The sequence below is a fragment of the Accipiter gentilis genome, chromosome 7 (assembly GCF_929443795.1).
Source record: "Accipiter gentilis chromosome 7, bAccGen1.1, whole genome shotgun sequence".
Taxonomy (NCBI): domain Eukaryota; kingdom Metazoa; phylum Chordata; class Aves; order Accipitriformes; family Accipitridae; genus Astur; species Astur gentilis.
The window spans coordinates 33,936,798-33,963,752 of record NC_064886.1 but is presented as its reverse complement, the minus strand read 5'-3'; the positions used below and the strand labels follow the sequence as shown (position 1 = coordinate 33,963,752).

Below are 26,955 nucleotides of genomic sequence, written 5' to 3'. Positions count from 1 at the left end.
ATCTGAGTAAAACTACATTTTTGGTGATGCGAAGTCTTCCCCCAGCAGTTAACATTTCATCTATATTTATGTGACATGACTTCATGCTTTGTGGTTTTGGCAGATAGAGGAACGATTTTCTTCACATTTTTCATATGGTGAGGAATTTACAGGAGCTAGTTTAGCAATAGCAAGCAGAGAAGGCTTTGATTTGTTTACCTAACATATGTGTCACATACAAAAGGCAATGTCCTTCCACTGTAGTTGCTAATAACTAGCTGCTCCAAATGGATTTGTGCCAACACAAAATCCACCACCACAATTAGCACTAATAGGAACTTCAGCTGGCAGCAGCAAAGGCAGTAAAGATTAAATGACTGTGTGAACTGTCCCTCCAAATTAAAACTGATGTACATTGGCAAAAAATAAGAAAACTCACACCGCTGTTACCCCTTACACTCTGTTATACTCGGTAATAATTAGAGAAAATACTGCTGTCTGGGACTCTCTACTTTTCACATGACATAGATTCACCCCATTAGTGACAATGAGTATCCACACCAATAAAACATCTCAAATTACAAAAACCTACAGATGACTTTCAAATGCTTGAAGTTACAAATAACCATTTGAAGAAGGTTGATTTTTAGGGGCATTTGTCAGTTAGGTGCCTGTTACTGACTTCTAGCTGGTGTTGCACGTATACTTCCAAAAAGTCTGCTTGGAAATTTCACTAAATCATATCCAAGAAATGAATTATTTCTTGGTGGACAATCTTCCAGGAGCTACAAAATGTCTGCAAAATAGTATTCATGGTAATACTTCTATAGCATAGAGTATGATCTAGGTCTACAGCAGGTTATTGTCAGAGCTGCAGTAACAACAAACCCTCCCCCTTTTCATGAACCATGGCTGAATTATACTAATCCCTGTACAAACTAATGAATTAAAAAATCAGTATAATGAGGATTTGAGTAAGTATTTTATTGTACAATATTAACTGATAGAATACATTATAGATTAGCTCAAGTTTCTTTAGAATGATTCACAGTTTATTGTCTCAGTGTCCTATATGACATACTTTCAGAATACAAATTATTTTCAACATATGAACCTCTAGCAATGCGCTAGAGCATCTCAGAAATATTTTAGGCTTAAGAGTTGTCTAGACCTAACCTTTGAATTCATGAACACAGTAAAACATCTGATTTGTAGGTCAGAGCACGCAAAATGCACAGCTGTTAACCATGACCTTGAAGAGGCTTTGCAGCTGCAGTTATGTTGCAGCCTTAAGAGTGACACATCTTTGTAACATTTTGGACTCTGTGAAATGCCACACCTTGAACTCGGGGTTTGCATCCCATTCCTTGTATTTATTATGGACAGAATTAAATCTTGCAAGTCCATCAAACATGTCAGTTCTCTCCTGGTCATTCTGAAAGCACAGGGCAACCAAAAGACAGAAGCTTTGCAAAAATGCAGGAAACACCATGTAGTTTTGTCAGTAACTTTAGCATGTCTATGAATAGGTATGCGCCAAATTTATGCACGTGAATTTGGACACTTGCTGTCGAGTTTTCAGGACTAGAGCAATTGCTTTGGTGTTGACAGTTAAAAGCTTCTATGTAAACAGTTGCCTGGTGCCATACTCTGACAGTGGTTAGACTTTGCAGTGGTAGTAGTTTGGCAGGAAGCAAGGCTAGTGAAAAAAAAGCCAAATCCAGTTAAAACATCTTGTCAGGTAAATGTGAGTTTTGGCAGCAGGACAGAATTAATCACTTTAGACTTCACTCAAGACACAAAGTAAACACCCTTCTTAAGAAATGTGACTGGCTGCCAGCAACATATGCTAAACTGTGCATCTAACCAGTTAGGTCCACCAGCAGCCCATCAAAAGACACTAACTCTACAGAGCATTACCTACACAAATCAGATGCGATTTCCCCCAGTACTAACTATTCCCTGCTGAGTGCCCAAGCACTGGGCTAACCCAATGGAGAGTTGGTTGTTTGAGCTCAGGGAAGCTCAATGTAAGGTATAACAGCTGATGCAATTTGCCTGCTGTACGGGAAAGCTCAGTCTCTATAAAATCATGGACAAACGGAGCTCCCAGGCAGCTGGAACAATTTCTTTAAAGAACTGGACTCAGGCAGGGACAGTAGAAAGAGACTGGGTTTTTTTGAGAAGTGAGTTTATGGATTAATTTAAAGAGAATGTATCCTATGAAGAGTAATTTATAAAGCAAATGCAGTTAAGTCCAAGTCTTTCACTGAGACATGATTGCTTTTTAACTTCATGAACAGCAAATAGGGAAAAGTCATGGAAACCCATTAATTATAACACAATAAAATGAACATGAAAACTTTAACAGCACTGAAGGCCACCATACACTACAACTGAAGTCTACAACTCTTTCAAAGAGTCTTGCCAGCCTGCTTTGAACTTCTTGAAACCAGTGGAAGGTATCTACAGGCTTGTGAGCAGATTAGAAAATTATACTGCTCCCAGAAAAGAAAAATAGCAAAACAAAATAAAAACCAAACCCCCACATTCGCTTATTGGCTGTAACACAAGACCTTCAAGCCATGAGAGGATTTAAAGAGCAGAACATTGCAGGCTTCAATTTATCAGTATAGACACAAGACATCTATCTAACTAAAGGCATTATATAGAGGCCTGTTCCTGCCAGAGCTGATGAGAACCAGGCTGAAGATGAACAATAATATGAAGGGTCAAGGCACCCCTTCCTAATATGTGCTGTTGAAGTAGAGCATTCGTAAAAGCAGGGTTTACCTCTTAAAGAAATTGTCTATTAAAGAAAAGGACACAGGATATTGCTGATTCATCTTGTTCCAGAACTTTATCATGTTTAAATCTGCATAGTCTGTGTATAACATTTTGTACAGTGAAAAAAGGTCAGTATAAAAAATACTGCGCTCTCATTCTTTATCCATACTATGAGAAAAGCACAGTTTACTATAACAGGAAATAATACTTTATTATAAAATCTGCATGTAAACAAGTAACAAATTAATTGAATAACGGTTAATGAAGTGCAAATTAACTTCATAAAATGATATCTGTTCTGTATTTAACTATATATATATATAATTTGTTTTCTCCCATTCTAATGTGGTTCTACTCCCCCCTCCCCACATTTCAGTTTAAAAAGATTTATCATTGCTTGCTTTATACTAAAAAGAATGTACGAGCCTGCGTACAAGTTTAAATTTTGCTCTGCAAACGAAACAAGTCTATGGTGATACTTATCATCAACCTTTCTTATCTTTGCATCTCTGGTATCCACAGGACAAGAAGATATATAACATATGTACACAGTGAAAATGTGGGCATGTCAAGCCACTTACTTAAAGTTAGTTCATTTACTTGCACACATTGAAACTTAAACCATTTATCAATGAAATGAAATCATTTGAATGATTTCAAAGAAAATGAAATCAAATGAAATGAATCATTTATCATTGTAGTGTAACTTCCGGACTTGCTTGCGCACCTTAAGGCATTAACAAGAGTCTCAACTGATAAGTCATTCTTGTTATCACCGTGAGGATCATCTATACACTTCTCGTAACAGTCAAATGCTAGTTCATCACCCACGTGCAACATCTGGCCTTGCTGAAAGCTTCTAAAGCACAGATAAGTCATGGCAAGACTTCGATTTTGCTTTGAAAGCCATCTTCTTATTGTTCTTTGCCACAATTTTCCCAAGGAATCGCTTTGCCTTTTTGCCTATGCTTTCTCTTCTTTTTGTGTTGGCCATTCTCCTAGCATTGTCTTCTTTACTGTCTTTGCGAAGTCTAATTTGCCGAACAATACCTTCAAACAGGTCCTTGACATTATGATGAAGAGCAGCTGAGGTCTCAATGAATTTGCAGTCAAACACAACGGCACAGGCCCGTCCCTCTGTATGGAAAGAGAAAAAGTGAGATGAGTGGAGATGGACATCTTCTCTTCATATATACTGGCAGAAAAATGAAACAAAAATTGACTTTGAGTAAGGAAAGTGCCTTCAATGCAACATGGTAGGAAAGTCCAAATTTGCACTCATGGTTTTGCCCCTTACTCTCCTTGGTTTTATTGGGGTATGGTCAGAAATCTCAGTCGACCAATAATACTGAATATAAGGCAACAATAGTCCTCTAGGCAGACCATCCCAGTATTATTTAAGAGAGAAAGCTGATATAGGAGACACACTTAGATGCATGCTTGCTGTTTGATAGAAAACAGTGTGAGGTACAGAAAGAAATGTTTTTTATTTCTTCTGGAAGTTGTTGAGCAATTACGCACCTCTGTCCTGCTGTAATAAGTGAGAGTTTTCCATGCTAGCTACAAATGAAGCTGACACAGTACACAAGGTCAAGTCATTGAACAGATGACTAGAAGTTGCACGCCATTGGATTTGACTAGGACTGCATTCAAAATGCAAGATGCTCAATGTTCCAGACATAAGCACGTAACTCTGCAACATTGCTGCAGTGCAAATTTCCATGTTCAACTTGTGGTAAATAATAGCAAAGTTGTAAACCTGAGCAAAGTACTGATCTCACGGCAAGACAGGTCAACCACGCACTGCCACCAGCCTGAAAAAAGTGAGAATCTCCTGATGAAATCCAGTCACTTCCCTGTGCAGGCATTTAACACAGGGAACATGGCAAAACCAGACAGCAAGAGATGGTTCATCATCATGAAGGCACTGATATTTCAGAGTAGTATTCTCAGTAAAAAAAAAAAAAAAAAAAAAAAAAAAAACAAACCAAAACCACAAACAACCAAAAGACAAAAACCAAACCCACCAAATGTTTAAATAAGTTAAATTAATACTGTGGTGTTGGCAGTGGTTACCATGCTGTAGTTACTGAAATGCTAGCTGGAACTAGCTAATAAAATTCTCACTGATCACAACTGGAGAACATATACAAAAAGACTTCAAGTTGTGTGAGCCTAGTCCCACAAGCTCAACTCAAATGTGATGGAATCGCTTCCAAAAGAAAGAATATTGTACAGGCTGTATGGAATCACCCTTTTCAAAGGCTGCCTGGGTTCTATGATGTGGCACTCCTGTCCCTTAAAAAGGATACCTTGAGCTATCAAATCTTGAGACTAGCAAGTGCTGCTGCACACCTAACATACAATTAAACCCTTTCAGTTAATACTGACCAGAAATGAATCCTACACAAAACAGTATGCTAAAGCTGCAGCTCTGATGCATTTTTTTTCTCTTGTACTACAGTTCAGAGCATTGCGCAGTCACAAATCTTCCCCCACCACCATCTCCACTGTTTTCTGCGGTACCAAGTCCCTCAGCATGAACCAGCTGGCTGGATTTCTCCGGTGTGCCTCAAATCATACATTTTTCTACATCAAACCCAGACCACTTCGATTGGCCATGATCCTCCATAGCCTTTGCTACAAATTTAGACATTACTGTATAAATTAATAGTGTCTCTTACCGTCAACTGAGACTTCCCGGGACCTGACCAGGTCGCTTTTATTGCCCACAAGAATAATAGGAATGTCTTCCGTTTGCCTTGCTCTTCTTAGCTGGATTCTTAGCTCAGAGGCTTTTTCAAAACTAACTTTGTCTGTGACTGAATATACAATAATATAGGCATCTCCCATTTTCATACAGTGGTTCTGAAGCCATTGGCTGTCATCCTAGAAGAAACAGCAAGAAATAGATTTGTTGTACTGAAAAATCTATTCAGCACTGGCTAATGATTTAATTACTGTAAGCACGTTAAAGGTATTTTTCTTAGCTTTACTATGAAGAGTCAGTAGAAGTAAGCCAACCTCCCCATTTTTTTAAACGATTTTGTCATTTAAAACACATTAAAAACCAAAATTCTCTTGTTTCCAGAAATAATACCAGGTCTGCACCGATCAGATTGTGAATCTCTAATTTTACAGTAATTCCCTGGGCTGCTCATGTAAGCTGCTGCTTATTCAAAGCATTAAGGGATTCGCGCTCCAGCCCCATTCAGGTTTTTAAATTGCCTGCCTAGCTACAAGAAATCAATCGCAGGAGCGAACGAAGGCAGGATGCACTCTGATTTTTTAATGTCACTTTTTTAACGTTACTGATCCGATCGAAGAAATGGGCAGACGTAGCCGTTCCATTTCTAGTTTGAGAGCGAGCCACTGACCGAGCCGTCAAGAAACAGTATCTGAAGTCTGCAAGTACCTGCTCCCATATATCGAACACCACGAGAGAGGCTTCTTCTCCGTCAACTACAATCGACCTGTCGTACGTATTTCCTACGGGAAAAAAAGTTCAGAAGATGAAGTTACTCTTCTCCGTCCCGGCCGGCCGGCCGCCCGGGAGAGACTCGGGTGGCCGCAGGGGGACGCCCGGGGAGGTGCGGCCGCGCTCCGCCGCTCCGAGCGGCGGCTCCCCGGCCCCGGGAGCCCGCCGCCCCCCGCCGGGCTGCGGCGGCTGCCGCCGGCTGCCCCGCGCCGCCCCGCGCCCTCACCGGCCTCCTCCGCGTCCGCGCAGTCCTCCACGCCGCCGAAGATGCGGGCCAGGCTGGTCTTGCCGACGCCGTGCTCGCCCAGCAGGATCACCTTGTAGAGGCTGCTGTCGGAGTCGCTGCCCGAGGAGATGACGGAGTCGGAGGAGTCGGAGGCCCAGCTCTCCCGGTGCGCCTCGCCGGAGCTGTACGAGGTGCAGCGCACCAGGCCGGAGAGCTCGCCCTGCGGCAGGGCGGCCCGCAGGTCCCGCTCGTCCACCGGCATGCTTCGCCGGTGCAGGTGCTGGTGCACGGAGAAGGGCATGCTGCCGCGCCGCTTGTCCAGGTAGCGCAGCTTGTCGCCGCGGTTCAGAGTCATGGGGGCGCCGGGCTGCGGCCGGAGGGGAGACGAGAGCCGTCAGCACCCGCCGCCCCTGCAGCGACCCGGCCCCGGCCGCCACAGGACGGGAGAGCCCCGCCGCGCCGTCCGCGGAGCAGCGCTTACCTCGGGGCGCTCCGCGGAAGGAAGGAAGGAAGGAGGGAGGGAGGGAGGGAGGGAGGGAGGGAGTCCCCGCCGTTAATCGCCCGTGCCGCCGCCGCCGCCACCGGAGCTCCCTCAGCGAGTGCTGCCGCCACCCCGCTCCTCGCCCCTATTTATGGCTCCGCCAGCCCGGCCCTCCCCTCCCCGCCGTGACGTGACGCGCTCCTCCCGGCGCCCTGCCAGCGCGGCCGTGGGCAGCGCCGTCCGCCCACGGCGGCTCCGCTCCGCTCCGCTCCGCTCGGCGGGGGCGGGGAGCCCGGCGCGGGGAGCCCCGGCACGGCACGGCACGGCACGGCACGGTCCGGTCCGGTCCACGGGCGGCGGCGGGGCTCCCCCCGCCCCGTCGGCGCGGAGGAACCGCCGGGGCCGGGGCCGTGGGGAGGGACGCGGAGCCTGTCAGTGGGAAATACCGTTACGCGTGGGGAGCGAGGGGCTGCGCGGTCAGGCGGGAGGGGTCCGCCCCGCGTCCCTGCTCCGGCCCGGGCCGGGGTGCTCTTCTTCCCCGGTGCTCCCCCGGGTGGGACGGCAGACGGCGTTTGCCGGTGTATGTCGCCTTTTTCCCACTTGCGGCCCTGCGTGAGAGGACGCGTGGTGTACGCGGCTAGGTCTCCTCGGCTTGTTAGGCTCTGTGGCATTGCCCGGGAGTGTAGGTGTAGTGCCGCGTCCACAGCGGGGCTAGGGAAAACATCTGGGGATTTGCCAAATCTGCATCGCTCCGTGCTTGCTTTACTTGGCGTTGCGGAGTGGGTTATGAGAAAAGCACCTGCGCTAGGTGTTGCGCTTAACGTAGTAAGCTTGCCCGTGTGTCCATGTGCGGTGTTAACGGTTCGAGAGGCCACCCTCAACCAGAAAGGTCAAATTCTTCTCTTGATTTCACCTGAGCAGCAAAGTGAGACGGTGAAAGTCTTATCTCATAAGTGGCACAGTCATTCCCGTGTGATCAGGTGAAGAAACGACTAACCAGATAACTATACTTGTATTCTGAATGGCTCACCCAAGCATCGCGTATACAGTTTGTTGTTTACTTAGCAACCGAAACATGTTAGACATTTTACAGCCAAAATAACTCCGGCTCCTCGTCCCAAAAGATTACAGCCTGATCAGTATGGGAAAATCCCTGTGACTCTGCGTAGGGACAGTTGCCACCACATTCGTGAAAGTTTTAAGGGTTTACAAATCAGCTGCAGAAACAAGACTAAGAAGGCAAGAGGTAGGGAGGTGATGGAAATGAAGTTAGAGATGTAGAGAATAAAGTAAGGGAAAGAAAAGGATCTGTGGGATTGGGCTCTGGGGTCACATAGCCAGTAAAATACAGCATACTGGCTCAGAAGCATCTTTTTTTCTTATAACATGTTAAACTTCTCCGGCTTCTTAACTGCAACGATGATAAACAAGAAAAATACTTTGAAGGGACTGACCACAGGGAACAGGTATTTTTTCCCATGAAATTAAGTGGGTGAATGTTCTGTTATTTTCAGGAGCCAATTATAATTTTCCAGTCTGTGCTCTTGGGGTGGTTTTGGCCCCTTTGCCCTGATAACTGCAGTTTGAAGTGTTAATGTGGCAGTTAAAGATCACCGAGTGCTTGCAGCAAGTTCTCTCTGCCTGTCTCACAAAATAGCAACCAAAATAGCCTTGTCAGTTTAAATAGTCAGAGTTTGGTGGTGAAATGCAGTGCGTGCTTCAGTTAACTGAACTGAATTATAAACCTCTGGTTAGCATTTAAAATCATATTTAAATAAATTCTGGTTAGCATTTGAAGTACACTGTGATTACTTAACTTGGATAAACTGGATTTGTCAAACCATCTTGATTTATCTATATTTATGTATGGTTAATTATGTAAAGACACTTCCCAGAAATGGTTTGTCTTCAGTTAACTTTTTAAAAGTTTGAATGTTTCTGCTTAGAATTCTCACCTGGAAATATTCTGAGTGGGTTTATAACTCTTTTGGACCAGTCTTTCTTGCATGCCTTTACCGTGTGTCATGGTCAAGCTTTAGGAGTTGACAAATAAAGTGGGGGTATTTTTAATTCTTTTCTGTGTGAAAGAAGGGACATCTGAGAAGCATCAGAACCGAAGACACAGTGCCACTTTTGTGCCACATATAGCACTGTTGACTGGAACAAAACTAAAAATGGGAGTTTCACTGACAGGACTTAAAGAAGCCATATTTTATTCCAGGTCTTTTGCTGATGAGAATTATGAATATTTTAATTATGTAAATGCAAGATAGACCCCTCACTAGCCAAAAAATAACAGGAAAGGTATATGTAAAAGTGCTAAATAAAAACTTTGAGAGAACAGCGTGTCAGCAGGAAAAGTGACTGAAAATAAAATAAATCCTAATAGAAATCATACAGAAAATTCAGGACTCTGTGGCAAATTACTTGTTTCGTGCCAGAACCCAGGCACAATTAATGAATTAATGGCTATAGAATACCACCATGGTTACAGGATACTACTTGGGATCTGGCACTGTGTTCTCTGAGTTGTCCTTTAACGGAAAGTGAGATGGCCTTGGATTAGGTCCCCGGGGCTTCGCTTATTCCTAGAGGGGTAAGTACAAGTGGCACAGAGGAGCGCCAAGGCAGTTAAGTCTTCCCATCCGCCGCAGGATTTGTGCCTGGAACCAGAGAGAGGGGGAGATCACAGGGGTCATGTAGCTGGCTTATCTCCTTTGGTCTCAATAGGTCCAGCTGTTTTGTGAAGTTGGGAGGAATTAACAGATAATTCAGGTCAATCACTTTGGACACATAACGTGATTTTTCACATAGCATGTAACTCTGTTTGCTGTTAATTATTGTTATATATTCATGCATACACTACCGTGGCATCTGCTGATTTCAGTGGGGTGCATATGGGACCACAGGCTTGAAATGCTGATCTTTTAGTTTCTTTGAAGGATTTTAGACCGTCTCCTTTCTCACCTGCCTTCCATTTCCATTTCTATGTGACTGTGCTTCTAACAGATATATTAACTGTAATTTGTTTCTATTTAAAAGGGATTTTCACGTCTTGCTTTTCTACTCTTATTTTCTGTTGTTCTAGCTTCTACTGGTCTGGGGTTTGTTTTAATTAAATGAGTGCTTCAGACGCATACTGTAGACTTGATATATTTAGTAAGCCTAATATACCATTCCTATGTATTGAAATGGAAATGGGAAATTTTATAATTTGTTAGATTTTACATAGAGCCAGACATAGAGTCTATCAATGTTGAAGGTAAAAGTCCACTCCAGCCTCCATGGCAGGTTGTAAGTGCTCTGAATCAGGGTTATCACAGTAGCAGTGGTACCATCTGCGGTTCTTGAGTCACAGGTGGCTCCTGAGCAATTCAGGTGCCCGTCCCCTGCAATGGCTGTGTCAAATAACCAGCATCAGAGCTGCAGCCCAGGGGCTGCCGTCTAACCCAGATCCTTGCTGCATGAGGAGATACAGCTTAAACGCAAGTAATAAGCAAATTCTGCTGAGGCCAGGAGCACAGGGTTAGTTTTGGTTTCAGAGACCCCGGTCAACTACATCCTAATTATCAGGTTATTCTGGAATCCTGGCGGAGCCACTGTAACCTCCCATTTGCGAATCAATCCAAAAACTTCACTTTTGCTTGGCTGCCCAGCATCTGTGGTGGGTGTCCTGTGGTTCTCATGGAAGAATTTGATCTGAGACTTAGGAGGAAAGGAACACTGATGTCCTATGTTGTGTGGAACTGAGCACAAAGCTCTCTAAAAAGGGATTACTTTTTTCAGTTTCATTTCATCTTCATGATTTTAATTTCCCTTATTTCATATGCTTTTCACTTAAGGTACCTTTCTTTGTATTTTACTGTTGTAGTATATCCCGTTTCTCTTTTTCTGTTATCTCATTCCTTTCTTATTGTTTCTGTCTTTTTTTCCCCTTTCAGTTTTTCTCTAGCTTTTGAGAAGTGTCAGTGTTTATTTCTAGTGCACTCTCTTGGCCTGAGTACTTTTCATCATATGGAAAATGTAAAACATGCAGTCCGATCCTGTTTTTCCAGTTATTTATTCCCAGGGTAATAAAGCTTGTGCCTGGCGTTTCTTTATGCTATATTAGGTGCAGAGTGCATTTCACGGTCTAAATGACAAGCACAGACTTTGCAGGGGGTGCAGTGATAACTAATCATGTATAACCTAACACCTAACGTCCTCCCCTTTGAATTTTCAGATAAAAAAGCAGAATTTGGGGGGTTGAATTAACTATATGTGATTCTACCTCATCAGTGTTTGTTCAAGGTCAAATGACATATTATAAATAGTATTTATATTTTTTACATCAAATTAATATTATCACTGACTTCCAGTTTTTGGTTTTTTCTGCTGTCTTATATTTGAATTGTTTCACATTTGATTAGGAATAATAGAAGTACTTTGAACAGCCCAAAGACACGATTAGCAGCAGTGAGGTTTGGGAGGAAGTATTGTTCTCAGTGTGGCTCTATGCTGGAAGTCAAGGGTTTCTCCTCTCCTCACATTTCAACTCATCTGCACTCCTCAAATCTAATTAATCAGCCATTATGTGGGTGAAGTTATTTCTATACTAAATGCAGAGATATCCACAAAGGTCTGTTCTTGCCAAGTTATATGAAGCATTACTTCTGCAGAAGCATGAGTCTGGCTACCTCCCAGATACCTGGACTATAAAAGAAATAGCAGCATTTATTATTATTTTAATTACAGAACTGACAGACACAGGCCAGTGGGAGAAGAGACAGAGGCAGCAGTAGGAAATGCGTTAGGTTTTTTAACCTAAGCAAGACAGAGAGAGAGGTACAGGGAAATGAAAAAAAAAAAGAGCCAACCCAACATTTTTTCCTTATCCTACAAAAAGTAGTGCAAATGTGGTGTCAAGTTTTCCTCACCATCACCCTTAAAATCACAGATGACTGTGTGCTGAACAGGTACGGACTTAACCAGTTCAGTTTGTGGGTTGTATGCAAATACATATTAGAGCTTTTCGTGTGTAGCATACGGTATATTGTATTATCTTGCAGTTCATATATAAAGATGTAAAAGTAAGCTACGGTTTGAACTGTATGAGTAACTGTAGCAATGGTGGAGCTTTCAGCCTTAGCACTAACTCCTTTGTCAGAAAGCCTGATAAATACTGCATTCATGCTGAACCTACATTTGGACATTGCCAAGGGAGGGCGGCACACCCCTTCAGCCAAGGAGTCATGCTTTTTCTCATAATTACTCTTGCATTTAATGACAGGTAATATTTTTGATTGAGTAGTGGTAGCCAGGAATTGGGGCTGCCACAAAACACGAGCTTTGGAGTCAATAGAAATCGACATAGCTTAGAAAGTTCACATAGAGTGCCCAGGGAGAAATGCAAGCAGAAACCTAACTAAATCCATTATTATATCTACAAAATTAATCACAAATTGGTTCCTCTCATGGCTACTGTGCTTCCTCTCAGTTCCAGACCAGCAATTCTAAAGGTCACTGATAGGCACTGCAAAAGAATATAGTAGTGTTTGCATTTTTCAGGTAGAAAAGGATAAAATAGGTACCTTTTAAGTCCTTTGCTTGTTACATAAAGCAAAGGCCTGTGTTTCTGAAACTCTTGCAAAAGAGTGCAAAAAATAACTTGTGATAAGAATAGCTGGAAATGTGGTTCATCTTCCTGCTGCTCTAAATTTCTCACTGCTTTGAGTAAGCTCAGAAACTTCCACTACTAGATAACCTCATGCCCAACTGAACCAGGTGAATCATTGCTCTGAAAAAAGAAGTTGCACAAGTGGCATATCTAATTTCATTGTTGCTTGTGCAGTTCCCCCACTTCTTTTTCACAGAGTGCACCACACTAGTAGTAAACTATCCTGTTAGAATATATTTGGGAAAAGCATTCTGTCTCAGTCTAGCTTCAAATTTGCACTGATTTTTAGTTTTTCAGATTCAAGTTTACTTCATACTGACACGGTAACCACTTGTGCTATACCCTGCTACAAGAATCAGAGCTTGGATACCCCCTTAGTTTCATCAGTCACTGCGGAACGGACTCATTAGCACGTACTGTATGTGATCAGCTGTTTGCTCCTATTGCATTTCAAGTTTGGAGTAAAATCAGAACATGACCTAAGATATTTCCATAATTATTTTCTTTAATCACCCCTAATTCCTCTTTTTCAGTATTAAGCCTGTCATGGCCAATGTGTGTGACATACATCATGCATCCATGAGTGGAATGCTAAATATCCTGTTACAATTCCTGTGGGATGTATACTCCTTAGGGTGGATTTCAGAGGCCCTTTACAAGAAAAGTCTAGAAGTCTGATACCATGAAAAGGTTTCTGAATTTACAGATTGCAACAGACAGTTGGTTTGAGGAATGGGCAAAGTAAATGGCTGTCTGTCTTACTAAGAGGTACATCGTGGTAAGGAAGCAAATTGCAAATGTGAGATTTATTGTTTACCAGCAATAGCTCTTGGCAAGAGGAATGAATCTATTTACAATAACAAATTAAAGGAGCTGTCCTGGGTCAGACTCAACTTACAGCCAGTTTCCAGCAGCCGTCAGTAGCAGATATCTAAAGAAGAATGGACAGTAAGAACATGATAAACGCAATTAAAACTCCCCCCCATACAACCACCGGGCTAATAGTATTCCTTTTGTTCAGAGGCCCTTGATGTGTTTTTTCTGCATATTTTTCTAATTGCTTTTTAACCCATGTAGATTTTCGATATCCTGCAGCACTCTCATTTATTGTATTTTGAAGCAGAGAATGAGATTTCCCTCATATCGTCTTCATACGTGTAATGATTTTATAGCTTTCTGCAGTAATTATCTCTCTTGGCTGAGGAACCTAGAGTATTCAGTCACTCCTTGTATAAACACAATTCCTGCTTGCCCTTCTCTGTATCTTTTCTAATACACCTTTTTAGAAGTTAGGGTACAAGAAGCACACAGATTAGAAACACAGATTATTCAAACTGCATGTGCCCATGGGCTTCAACAGTGGACAGTGATGTTTTCTGCTTTCTTTGTTAACCCTAAGAATTCCTAGCATCTGTTTACACTGTCAGCCGAGCACTGAGTAACATTTTCATGGACCTGCTGTAACTCTCTTTTATTGAGGAACTAAGGATTTAATAGGACAGGAAATTGGGTAGAAAACAGCCTAAAGCTGCCCTTGGTAGCCCGCAGGGCCCATTTCTTCCATATGCCTGCAGGACAATGTCTTCAAAAGTTGCCTGTTAGCAGGCTTCTTCCACATAGTACCACAAAAGGAAAGTAGGGTTATAAGGGAAAAATTCTCTGTAGCAAGAAATTCCAGCGAGAGTGACGGGAGTACAGCAGATTGTGCCGGTGACAAAGCATTGCTTACATTTCAACACATTACAGAGCTATCACAGGAAAGAAGATCTGGGGATGTGGGATCTGAATATCTGGGTAAAGTCATCATATTGTAGATATTTCCATGAATTTGACAGGTGAACAAGGAAAAGTCTCCTTGCAGTGAAAACCCACAAGTAGGAGCAGACCACTGGTCCTCGGAGGAAATGGCCAGCTCGCTTCCAGCACAGAGTCACATTGATCTGTCACTGAGGGAAGGACGTAAGACAGAAACACAATTTATCTTTGTGGTAATACAAAGTGAAACTTTAACTGTGCTGCCCTCTTCTGTGCACTAGATAAGAAAAAAGGACAAGGATTTTGTAATCTTTCTTTTCATATACAGAGAACTTTATTTTTGTGTCCAAATGTGCATTTATTATGCTTAGAATCTTCTATAAGCACTGTATATAAGACTCCTGGTGGGGACTGGTGGTGACCAGAATTAAAACACAGCTGCCCTTTTGCTTTAGGTGATAAAGTCTGATCTTGTTTCCCTTGTGGGGAAAACTCCATTTCTCTTTCATTTCAACAAATGAAAGCTTGAACCAGGGACAAAAACTCACAGTCGAGACTTACGAATTTGAATTACAAAGGCTTTTACACTTCTTTATAACCCAGTGCAGAATTTATGGTGTCTTATCTTGTGGTGAGTGATGTCATGGAATCGTTCGTGTAAAGTGTGTAGGAATTTGGATGTGAGAGATGTTATCATCTGTTCCAGGAGAAACGCAGAATTTATCCAGTTGGAATGTGCTGAGTTTGGCAAATTCCACATTTGCATCACAGCAGTAATAGGCATCTCTGCTTCTTTTAAATGTCTCATTTCCTGCTTTGCCTCTGCTGCTATACAAGATATTCTGATGAAGACTTTCGAAATTCTTACTGTAGAATTATACTAGAATCAAATAAACTTTCTTATTTTCACTTTAAATTGTCAAAGTTCTTTCTGATTTTATTCTTAAGAAAGAATGTAATAATTATGATAATCATGATATCCTTCATTATCTACCACTTTGTCTCCAAAAAATATAAAATTATCAGGATCTAGGCTCATGATAAAATACAGAGAGAGCAAGCACAAGCATAGACCGAGGTAATAGAATGGTATGAAGTGTGTTCCGTATAAAAAGAGGGTTATAAACAGTAGACTTGAAAAATATTATTTCATGAAAGCAAATGCAGATCTTAATTTCACAGCCAGCCCTCACCAGAAAAAGCTGAATCAAAACTCCAGTGCTGAAAGTCTCTCAGTCCTAAAGATAAAACTGCAAAATCTTGACACATATGAATGACATTCCACACCCAAACCAGTTACAGTGAAGCAGGTAAGAAATAACTTTATTTCCCCGTTCATCTTATTCCTCCCGCAAGCGACTTCCCCACATCTAGTGAATACCAGAATACTAAAATCTTTGGCGAGGCAGTGGCATGCTGAGCTGCTGATCACGCTGGGGAAGTGCCAGGCAATTATTGCTCAGCTCGCCATCTCTGCATGTCTCCTGTGTGAGGGCAGAGTTCCCTGTCAGAGGTTTCTTTGACAGGCACATTACAATGTAAATCTTTGGGCCTTAGGCATTTTAAGTGGACTTTCTTAATTTTCCAAGTCATCAAAGCTACTTATATTCAAAGAAGGACTCGGTGATCATCCCAGTGTCTGATGGTAGCGAAATTAAGCAAACTGGTTGCATTTCATGGCGTTTTCCCATTTACAGTTTTGAAAATGAGATCAGAATCAGGCCTTGACAGTCGTTTCCCTTCTCTACACTTACTCATAGCAGTAATTAACATGAACCAGGCAAACACTTCCTTAGCATCAGACTCTCACGTCAAAAGCATCAAGCCTGTGATTTCACTGGCTGCTCATGCACCCAGGTCTGTGGGGGGAAACGGTCTTTATTCAACAATTGATGTCAAAAAGAATATGATGAATACAGCGAATTGCTTTTCTGCAAAGGCTCTTTCTTTTCATACTCACCCCTTTCTTTCATAATCTTTACAAAAGAAAGGGTTATATATTTGCATTACTCCTCTGCTCAAGCACATCAGCACCACCAGAATCATTCAGATGAATCTACAGCCTTCTAAGGTAACAACAGCATGTAGCTAGGCAACAAAAAAGAATATAGTATTTTTCAGAAAGGAGGACTTTTCTAGATGATCTCATACAGATGCAGTGCTTTTTTTGCCTTATAAGAAGAAAATGGTTCACAGGAGAAATTAGTCTGTCATCCTGTCACTGTCAAGTCATATCGATGTATAGGCTTCCTTGATGAGCTGTGACAGAAAATAACAATGCATTGTATACTGTTCCAATTTATTTCTCTATATCTATTACATATTTTTAAGGTTTTTTACAAAGACTAAAATGCACAAACGACTTTATGGCAGATTTCATTAACCATCATCCTAATTAAAATGGAATGCTTCAATAATTACCAAGTCAGCTGAAATAAATTGTATCTCAGTTCAGCTGAAACCGTGTCAGCTTTAAAAAGGAGATTTTATGAGTGGCAAAGACATCCTGTTGTATGTACAGTCCATCACTATATGTAAGGACAGAACTGCTGTGAATGGTGAACACTGATTTTATGCTTGTGAAGGGATTCGGTGAAGTGCAAGCTGTAAACCTGATGTGATCTAGCAGGTACAGCGTAGGCATCGATGCCTTGGTGCCCCAGATGAGGGTGATGAACCCAACAAACAGAGGATGACGGAGGTGCCAGGCCAGCTTCTGGGCTTAGGAGGGACTCTTTCCAGCCGTGAGAGGCAGCAGGAGCTCCGAGATGCCGGATGAAGACATCTTCCCTTGTTTCTCATCTGGATTTGTGCTGGCCAGGTCTCAGGACAGCCACTGACCTGTGAGAAATCATAGCACCATCTGCGGGGGTGCCGTTATCAGCCCCTGAGCCACACCGGGATTCACGACCTCAGCTCATGGTTTCAGCTATCCCCTCTTTCCCATTTCTCCTATATTCCCTTTTCTACATCTTGCTAATTTGACAATTTGTCTGTACGTGCAAAAATGTATTTAACATGCAAAGCTTTGAAATTTTGTTTCCCAGTCCAGGTGCAGCAGGGCAGCCTGCGTGGCTGGGACGGACCATGCACGGTGCTGGCAGGAGACCTGTGGGCACCAGGGAGAACACCCGTCCTGGAGCAGGGCAGTCCCTCTCAAGTCGTCGGTGTTTGTGAGAGCACGTTCTGTGCATTGCAGTTTCTGTGGCAAATGATTTTTTCTGGTACGGACCTGAACGTAGCTAACCAGAGACATTATGTCACAGTCTTGGCAGCTTTCCTGTATGTATTTCCTCTCTTTGGCATGTTATTTTATTTGTGTATTTCAGAGCCTGTTCTGTGGGATGGCTTCCATTCTTCCCAGCTGGACCAAGGCACGATTCATACCACGTTGTCTCTTTCATCTTGTCATTCCTCGTGGCGAAGCAGGGATTGCCCAGTTAGGCATGCAAGCCAAAAAAAGACACAATTTATTTGTAGTCAGTGAAAGCAACTTTTAAGAGGATGAAGACCAGATCACAGTAAAATGTCAGAGGAAGGTACACCGTCTTCATAACATTCACAGCAAAGCTCCTGCAAGTGCTAAACTTGTATGATGTATTAACTGATGTGTATGCAGTTCGCATCTAAGCTATACTGTTTATTTACTCATCCATAAAATGCAGAAAACTACTAAATTATATGACTTGGTAACTGCATAAGTACATCTCCTGTGCAGTTCAGTGCTTAGACTACAGATGAACTTAAATGCGTACACACAAATGGCATACGCATTTAAAGTAAGGCAGTTATGACTGAGATTAAAGCTGATACAATGTTTACTTTTTATTTGAAAAAATAAATTAAGTCTCAGTTGTTTTACTAGGAATGGCCCAATATTCTTCTTACTGACAAATATAAATGTGACAAGACTTTATCACTTCTATGCTAAAAATATAATCCAGAGTATAACCTCAGTTAAAGCTCTGACTTTGCAGGATCAGACCCAGAATGGTGAGTTTGAAGGGGAAGGGGAAGAAATTGTTTAAATAACAGCTCCTGTTTCAAGGTCTTAGTCAATTTTGTCATTAGTAAGAATCATTAATAAAGTAGCATTTAACAGGCTCTTTACATTACTGACTTATGTTTCAAAAACCAGTGTCTAAAATGCAGTTGTGAAAATAAGTCAGTACCAATCTGAAGAGAAACAATTTATGTGACTCATTCCAAATCATGATTTTCTGTCTACCTCAAAAGTAACTGGGTTTTTAAAAAAGTTGGCTGCAGTGTTAATGAAACTATTTTCTGATTTGCAGTAATAAAACTACTTTTGTTCTATTCAAACTGTTTGTTAGGGGGGAAAAATGGAATCTATTGACATTTATTGTTTTTCTCTGCAAGCATTTCAGACTACGTGGATGATTTATTTGTCACTTTGCAAGGGAAATAAGAAGTATTGCTGCTTAGATACCTTCATAATCCTTAGACAGAGCATGTACCAGCTCTTCCCTTAGCAAAAGGGTAGATAGAGAAATCAAGCTGCCAGGCATCCTGGGGTTAAGCAATCTCCTGACACTCTGCTGTTATTTGGATCAAAGCCAGGTGTGACACATCTGATGGGAATCCAGATGAAACTAATTTGGGTAGATTAGGGAAAAAAGTGCTATGATAAACCATAATCTCAAAGTTACACCAAAATAACGGGGACGATCACATCCAGCAGAAAGAGTTTGGCAGTGACGACTTGCCAGTCGCTCGGGTCTTCCCGCTCGGCTCAGCGTGGACCCAGCTGCTGCCCACTGCACTTAACGATACGGCAAGGTGTGCATCTCCCTTTGTCAACTTAAAGCATTAGTTTTAGGTACATACTTGTTCTCCTGATCCTCCTGTCTCCTCCTGCTGTTTATGACTTAACTGCAGTGGGACAGCAAAGCTCTTCTTGTTACCCGCAGCAGCGCGAGGGCACTAATAGGATGGGCTGAGTAACAAGCAAGAGAGGGCAGAGGGGGCCCACGCTGTGGCCGTGCCTTGGCTACAGACCCCACGTGGGAATCTCTCCTTCAGCAGCCAGCTTGTAGGGAACGAGGAAACCAGAGGGGTGGGAGATGTCCAGCGTTAGGTAAGGGGAGCTCATTTATTTCCCCTGCAATTTGGAGGACAAAGCTTCCAGCACTGTAGAAGCTCCCTGTTCTCCATGCTGCCACAGACCGAGGCTAGCAGCAGCACAGCGAGGTGTTGTAAGCCCTTGCCGTTTCCTTCTCTTTCTCCTCCTGTGCCTTTCCAAAGCTCCCAGGCAGCAGCTGCTCCCCATTCCCACATTATGTTTGTTCCACAGGCTTGCTGGAAATTAACTTCTGCCCTGTTCTCTCCTTCCAGTCCAGTGCCGGGAGCTGAGGTAATGGCAGGAACCAGAGCCTGTTTTAACTCCTGTACTAAAGAGGACAGCCTTGGCATCTGAAACTTGCATGTGGCGCAACAAGATGCTGAAAAGCAACAAAACTGATAAGACAACTGGCAAGTTACTCAGAGACATTGATGAGTGTGTGGAATGAAGCTGGGAGAGCAGGGCTTCCAACCATCCAACCAACCAACCAGGATGTTTTTATCACTGCAGACGGGGCTGATCCACAAAGGAATGGAGATAACCTGCCACAGGACGCAAAAGCTCTTTACAGGTAGGACGTGAAAGAAGAAATGCATCAACTGATAATAACAAATACGTAAGAAGGTTACAGAATGTGATAGTGTGTCTTCTGCAACTGCTGAAGTGTGTCGAACAAAATAAAGGCTCTCTGCTATTTGTACATTTTGTAAAAACGTTGTGTATTTTTAGCGTTTTGTGGAATGAATGAAGTTTTATGGGCCTTCTATTAAATGTTGCTGGTGAATGGTTGTAAGATGTACCAGCAGACTTAAACACACAGGTAATAGCCTCAACTTCCCCTGGATTTAGTCTCTTTGCTGATACTTACCTTTCCATAGTAACGTTTGAAAGATTTTGCTATAAACTTTTGTTTAGAGAAAAAAGTTGACTCTGCCACTTTTTCAGTCTGTATTTATGCCAAACAGTGCATTTTGTAAAGGAAGTGAAAGTGGTATAGTTGTCTGCTTGACAGGCTAAAGGGAAATGTTTTTAACAGCTATAAAAAAAACCATTGTAAAACATGTAGTTTATAAATCAAAGCCACAGAGGGAGATCTTTATCAAAGCACTTTATTGACGTAAACACATCAATCTTAAGCATGGCCAGAAGACTGAAAGAACTTTTTTTCGCTAACAGTTCCCAGTGTGTGGTACACATCGCTCCACCCAAGGAGCACAAGAAATATTGCCACTGAATTGTGAAGTTAGTTTATTTCATGGACAGTTCAGTTGCATCTTTGGGATACAAAGCTGCTGAGCTGCTTTCCTCCCACTCACGAAAGTGGGGGATGAACAGCCTTCAAAAGTTTCAGATTGCTGGTACTAGGCAGCAATGACAGTACGGGAGCAGCTGGGAAGAAGTCTGCTTCCTCCCAGGGAGCAGGACGGCGCGGGCAGGCCCAAGTATGTGCAGTGTGGTGGAACCCGAGATGCACAAACTGTGTTGGTCTGTGGGCTCAAACACATGGCAGGTTACTCTAGTGCACAACACAGCCAGTTGCCCTAGGGAGCTCCTGTTGCAGTGTTTGCAGATTGAGAGTAGTGAATGCCATTCAGCCACCCCTGGAAGGCTCTGCCCAGAGCCTAGGAATGCAAAACAGATGTCTGCTTCTGGCATTTCTCCTGGAATTGAATGAGGCTGTTTGTATTCAACACAGCTGCTCTCAAGGGTCATAGTTTCTGATGGAACGTGTCCTAATACAAAGCATTCCAGAGGCTAAATTTAGGGGTAGCTTTTGGGAAAAATAGAAGTCTGAAAAGAAATATTTGTAACAAATCAAGGTGTTCTTCTCCCTCTTTATCTCTGTACAGCAGGAGCCAGCTAACAATCATTAAAACCAGGGAACGGAAGATTTTTGCTAGAACTGCCGGTATGTTATCATTCAGCAAGTATCCAAGCTGAGGGAGCCTGTATGGGAGGACCTGTGATCTTCAGCAAAGTAACTGTGGTTTGTCCTTACTGTTGTTTCTATCATCTCATAAATACAACATCCACATCACTTAAAAGAAACACACCAGATCTAAAGTAATAGAATTCTCCATCCCTAAGCAGCAGAAGTCAGACCTTTCCTTTGATATCCCACAACAGAGTCCCTTTACTGAGAAGTCATCCCCCAACTATATACTATAAATTTAAACAATCTTACCCCATACTGTTGCTTCTCTGAAAAGGTGAATGGTGCAAAGCGCACCCCCAGGGTTACTGTGTACAATGTGCTTCATGAGGCAAGTGCCAACATCCCAATAAATTATTTAACACAATTATTATGTAGCAGTGAAAGCCAAGCAGAGAGATTCAACAATGCATAATTTACTGATTCCTCCTCTATTTGGAGTGCAGGTTGAAGCAATCTGTTGGCAGCTTAGTCATCCTTCTGTTTCCCCCCCCCCCCCCCCGGCACATATTTGCATTCCTTTCTTCCCCAAAATCTGTGAGGGCAAAATTCATTTTCTATTAAAAAAACCCAGAAAACAAAATCAAACCAGCCAAGCGTGTTGCCTGTGAGCTTCCTGCATGCATTGCCATGGTCGAAGTTTCATTTGTGGTGCAAACGTTGGCAATGTCAGAACTAATCAGTTCAGTGATTCAGCAAGAGAGGCAGAGAGGAAAGATAGTATTAACAGCTGGGTCATTCTGCTCCTTTCCCAATATTAATACTACATAAATATTGTGTTTATTTACAGTTTCATTCATACATCCAAGCAAGCGTTGATCATTCAAAGGATGCTAAGCCAAATAAGCAGATTAAGGCTGCTGCAGTGTTGGCTTTCTGTAGAAGCCCTGTCCAAACGGGGTGTCTCATTTCTGAAATGGGAAGATATGCATTTGTTTCTGTCCTATTTTGCCATGTGACTTTAGATGTCACACATGGATCACCACTGCCTCAGTTTCCTCAGCTGCTCAACACAAGACTAGACTGCATTACTCCAAGAGTAAATACTGAAATATAAACCATTATCATCAAACAGGCGAGCACAATCCACTTTTAAAAAAGTGTATTAGTTACTCTCTAGATAACTGATGACAATGAAGGTAATGTCGCATGTGTGCAAGCACCAAAATACCTGATAGGATTTCTTTTAGCAGGTTGTTTTTTTCCCCATGTGGTCCACGATTAGAAACATCTTTTACAAAAGTTCAAATTAATTCTGGAATTCTATCTTAATGAATTTTTCTCTTGTCAATTTCTGCCAAAGACAATAGTTTAGTAAATGCCAGATTTCCCGGATCAGAAGCATAGGCTAGGTATTATTATTAAATCTCAGTATGTTTAAAGCAAAACTCGTCATTTAGCTGTCAAACTTTGCCAGGAAAGTCTTTCAGTAGAGGGTAGCTGGACTGTTTGTACTGAAAACTATGAACAACTCTCTCCTATATTGCAGCAGGTATATGGAAAAAAACCCCTGCCTCAAAGATACTGTATTTTCTACCACAAGTAATGAGTAATTAAAAATAAATCCTGTTTTATACAGGTCTAAAGAGCCCTCCATATTTGGCTAATCCAAGTTAATATAATAAAAACCAGGCAGATGCTTTAGAAGTGTTTACACTTACTGATAAAATGTGTTACAACTTTGCACACATGAACTTATACAGTTTTTGATGTCTGAAGCTAAAATTATATTAGCAGCCCAAAAAAGTCATATGAATGTAAAGATTTTAACTGCCAATTAGCTTGGTGTACTTGTAAAGTCCAGTGTGCAAAATCCACTTCTAAAATGCAGTTTATAACTAATTTTGGATAGTGAGAAAACAGTTAAAACCAGCTTGAAACAAATCTTTTTAAAGAAAAATCCTACCTATGTGATGACTAATAACATTTAAAAGTCAATTTTCATAATATTTTTGTAGCTGCCTGTAAGCTAATTTCCCACATACTAGTTTTGTAGGAGTAATGAAACATTTCTTTAAGAAAATCCAAGTAATTTTATTTTGCTCATAGATATATGTATAGTGTAACACTAGCATCACCACTTATATACAAAATTAGTTTACACAGCAGAATACCAACAATTTCCTCATCAGGCAATTATGATCGAGCGGACAAACACTGATTCACCACTTCCAGTAAGTGAGAGTTTTCCAAAGCAGCTGCTACACGTTCTTTATCAGCAAGCTGTTTATTAACTGTGCAGAAAAAAAACACCACAAGAAACCAGTCAAAACAATCGTATACAATGTCTTTTTTAAAGCATTTTAGGTTGAGACACATAATCAGACTGTTGCTATGGTACTCAGGTAGACTAGTAATTCTGCAGATGCTACGTACACTCCAGGGTTGCAGTATAAAGTCAAAGCTAGCATGTGATCACAAGTTAAACCAGCAAGCTGTTTATGATTCAGCAGCAGGGAGCTACGCATGTGTAGGTGTAGCAGAAGAAGAAATTTCCCCCCAGCCTCTCCTCATTTTCCGAGTCCTCCATAACCCAGGCAAATCAATGACTAGTTGAGAGCACAGGTTGCCCGAGGAGATGTTTAAACTACAGTACAGAACATATCTAAATGTCATTATTACACACTCCTGTTCTGTAACACCCCCCAGAAGCTGACGCCCATAAAGTCCCAGATACTAAACAGCTGCTCTGCAGGTGTGGGAATTTCTCTCCTCTCTTAATTTTCAAGATTAAAAAAAATAATAACCACCACACATCAGAGCACTGAAAACCTTACCTGCATGCTCAGAAGCATGTGTTCCTGGTGTTATGTGAACATCCAGCTTAAAAAGCATCACAAAAGAAAAAGGCGACAAGTCAGTAAAACATTGGAAGCTAAAGTTCAAATTCTTTCATAATGAAAATAAGACAATAAGAGGGAAGAAAACATTCTTGCCAATACTACTTACTGTATAGAGCAGAATAAAATAAGTCTAAAATCACAGAATATTCTGCATTCCCATCTGCTTAAGCCTCTTTCGGACAGGGGGGTGAGGCACCAACCTCTCTTCCTCCCATGCCGTAGAGCACTGCGGGTAACTTCGCTCCACAGCCCCACTCACCCTTGACATGACGGTCACAGAACCGTAATTCTGCATCTGTATTTTAGTCCACTGCCCTCTCTGGTTCCCTGAGTGTTTACACCACCCATGATATGAAAAAAGCTCTAGGTTTTTTTCACTGTAAGTTGGTTAGCTTATTTTCTTGCCCCCCCCCCCCCCTTTTTTTTTTTTTTTTGTCCCTTTTCAAACCCAATCCCCTCTTTTGCTTTCCGGAACGATCTGATTACTCACCTTAAATCTCTCGGGCAGAGATCGGATCAATTTTACTTTTATGGAGAGGCCGATCAACGTCGCCATGCTGCAGTGGGGAATGGTGGGAGTGAACTCCACTGCCACCGTGCTTTCCGCGTCATTCACCTGTTGAAAACCAAACACTCTGCATGTACAAAACTCACCGGCTTTACCCCGAACTAGCTGGCGGCGTTTTTTGTGAAATGCAGCCTGAAGCTGTACTTGGCCGCTTACGGTTGTTTTTTTTTCGCTGACATTTTAAAACACTACGTTTAGCTGCAGCAGACCGCTGTAATAAGCCTCTTTTAATGTCGGGGGTGTGTGGGGGTGTGTGTGTGTGTGTGTGTGTGTGTCAGTCGGGGGGCAGAGGCAGCCCTGCCCTGCAGCACAGCACGCGTTTACCGAGCGGCCGTCCCGACGGCGGCCCCGGGAGCCCCGGGCGACAGGCTCGTCTTAGCGGGGCCCTCACTTTCACTCGCACTTGCTCGACGACATTCAGCTCCTCCAGGGTGAGGGGGTGCTCGGGGTCGTTAATGGAGCGGATCAGATGTGCCGGGTCAAGGAAAACGCAGCGGAGCGGCCCCCCCCCCCGCCCTGCGCCGCCACCCCAGCGGCCCCGGCCCCCCCCCCCTCCCGCCCTTCCTTCCTTCATTCCTTCCTTCCCGGCAAGGATATCGAAGATCTCCCGGTCGTCGATGGAGTCGGGCAGCTCGTCGTCCTCCTCCCGCGCTGTCACCGGCCGCTCCCCCGAGCGGCGGTAGATGAGCGGGTTGGCGTTCTCCAGCGGCGCCCCGCCGCCCGGGCCCGGGCCCACCATGGCTGCCGCCGCTCAGGCCCTCCCCCGCTTCGGCTGCCGGGCGGGCGCCGCCGGCGGGGCGGAAGGAGCCCGGACGCCGTTCGCCGCCGCACCGGGCGCGGAGGCGGGCGCTCGGCGGCGCGGGGGGTTGGCGCTGGGGAGGCCCGGTCCGCTGCTTGGCCGTGGCGGGAGTGCTCTCCTGCGGGCGAGGAGCGGAACGGGCCCGGTGGGCGGAGAGCGGGCGCGGCGGGGCAAGCTCGGGCGGCCGCCGGGGTTGCCCTCAGGGCGGCTGGGAGGAGGCGGGGGCAGCAGCGCGGAGGCCGCGCTGGTGAGGCGGGAGGAGGCGTCGTCGGCGTCGTCGTCGTCGTCCGGCGGCGGCTGGAAACTAAAGGCCGAGAGCGCGAACCGAACGGCCTTTGGCTGGGGTCGGGGACGCTGCGGGGGTCCGTGAGGGACCTCTGCGGCGGCGGGGGGGTCCGTGAGGGACCTCTGCGGCGGAGGGAGCGCGGTCCAGGACGGGTAGATTAGGGTGCGTGTTACACACCGAGTGTTCGTGATTAAAACGGTTTCTTTCGTCTTCGAGGCAATTTGAAAAGGCAAACTGTATCTTAAAAAACCCGCAAACTTAAAGAAGCCGGAGCGAGAGAGTGTAATGATGACGTATTTTGGCTTCATACACCCCTTTACAATGGGGTTAAAGCACATACTCCTGAGTAAACGTATTGTATATCATCTGGTTTAGCCTCCCCGCCATATGTTTGATTTCTCTTTGCAAAACATGATTTTGGTTTATTTCCATGCCTGCCACGTCAAGGTCCGGTCACGGGTGAGAAGATGCGAACATGCTCCCCAGGCGGAGGGCGGCAGACAGACAGGAAAGAGGATTTGAAAGTACCCGAGACTTGCTGCTTCAAAAGATGTTGCAACTGGAAGAAAATACTAGTATATTGTGGTTCCGTTCCTCGGCACCGCCTTACAGAAATGGTGGTTACCTCAGGTGTGCTTTTGACTGTGGGGAGTTGGGCCGGATTGGGTTTGCCCCCAGTGGGATTTGTTCTGAAGGTTACTGGTATGTTTACACATCTGCTGATATTTTAAATAAGACAAGCAAACTACCTGTGAGAAAAGTTTCCATTTATCTCTGCTTTCATCTTTGCTTTGTGTTATATTCAGTTAATACATAAGATTACATTGGCATTAAAGTTCACTTCTTAATATCATTGTTACCTTAAGTTGGTCTTTCAATTAGCGTATGTTGTTTTGGATAATACATTTTGTTGGTAAGCATCATTTTTCTGGCTGTTTAGGAAGTACAGAGCTGACTGAGCTGACTTACCCTTAGTGGTGAAGATGTTGGCTGATTTTGAAAGTGGGTTTTGGTTGCTTTGTTTTGGTTTGGTTTTTTATTGGATAAAGACAGTTCAGTTTGGCAGCACAAGAAGTCCATA

At 43.3% G+C, this 26,955-nt stretch overlaps 2 protein-coding genes across 3 annotated transcripts; both read right to left on the bottom strand.

Moving 5' to 3' along the window:
- Window positions 1-962: 962 nt before the first annotated feature.
- Window positions 963-7,080, bottom strand: RRAD (RRAD, Ras related glycolysis inhibitor and calcium channel regulator). Of its 2 annotated transcripts, XM_049806794.1 has the most exons (5): window positions 6,952-7,080; window positions 6,471-6,837; window positions 6,182-6,255; window positions 5,451-5,655; window positions 963-3,903 (listed from the first exon to the last, which is right to left on the bottom strand). In XM_049806794.1, exons 2-5 carry the CDS (start codon window positions 6,823-6,825, stop codon window positions 3,626-3,628), a joined length of 912 nt encoding a protein of 303 aa, XP_049662751.1. In that variant the 5' UTR covers window positions 6,826-6,837; window positions 6,952-7,080; the 3' UTR covers window positions 963-3,625. The 2 variants fall into 2 exon arrangements, with proteins under 2 accessions (XP_049662751.1, XP_049662752.1); XM_049806795.1 differs by lacking the exon at window positions 6,952-7,080 and having other exon boundaries at window positions 6,471-6,900.
- A 13,460-nt stretch (window positions 7,081-20,540) lies between these two features.
- Window positions 20,541-25,630, bottom strand: CIAO2B (cytosolic iron-sulfur assembly component 2B). Its single transcript, XM_049806797.1, has 5 exons — window positions 25,387-25,630; window positions 25,181-25,260; window positions 24,712-24,837; window positions 24,156-24,201; window positions 20,541-23,612 (listed from the first exon to the last, which is right to left on the bottom strand). The coding sequence occupies exons 1-5, from the start codon at window positions 25,526-25,528 to the stop codon at window positions 23,515-23,517; spliced, it is 492 nt and encodes a 163-aa protein (XP_049662754.1). The 5' UTR covers window positions 25,529-25,630; the 3' UTR covers window positions 20,541-23,514.
- Window positions 25,631-26,955: the final 1,325 nt, after the last annotated feature.

Excerpts from the sequence above, each read along its gene's own strand:
- CIAO2B (XM_049806797.1), bottom strand. The coding sequence starts at position 25,528 with ATGGTGGGCCCGGGCCCGGGCGGCGGGGCGCCGCTGGAGAACGCCAAC. Across the intron at positions 25,261-25,386 it reads CGACGACCGGGAGATCTTCG|ATCTGATCCGCTCCATTAAC; the intron begins ATATCCTTGCCG and ends TTGACCCGGCAC. Across the intron at positions 23,613-24,155 it reads ACATGCTTCTGAGCATGCAG|TTAATAAACAGCTTGCTGAT; the intron begins GTAAGGTTTTCA and ends TTTTCTGCACAG.
- RRAD (XM_049806794.1), bottom strand. The coding sequence starts at position 6,825 with ATGACTCTGAACCGCGGCGACAAGCTGCGCTACCTGGACAAGCGGCGC. Across the intron at positions 6,256-6,470 it reads CGCGGACGCGGAGGAGGCCG|GAAATACGTACGACAGGTCG; the intron begins GTGAGGGCGCGG and ends TTTTTCCCGTAG. Across the intron at positions 3,904-5,450 it reads CCGGGAAGTCTCAGTTGACG|AGGGACGGGCCTGTGCCGTT; the intron begins GTAAGAGACACT and ends CTTTCCATACAG.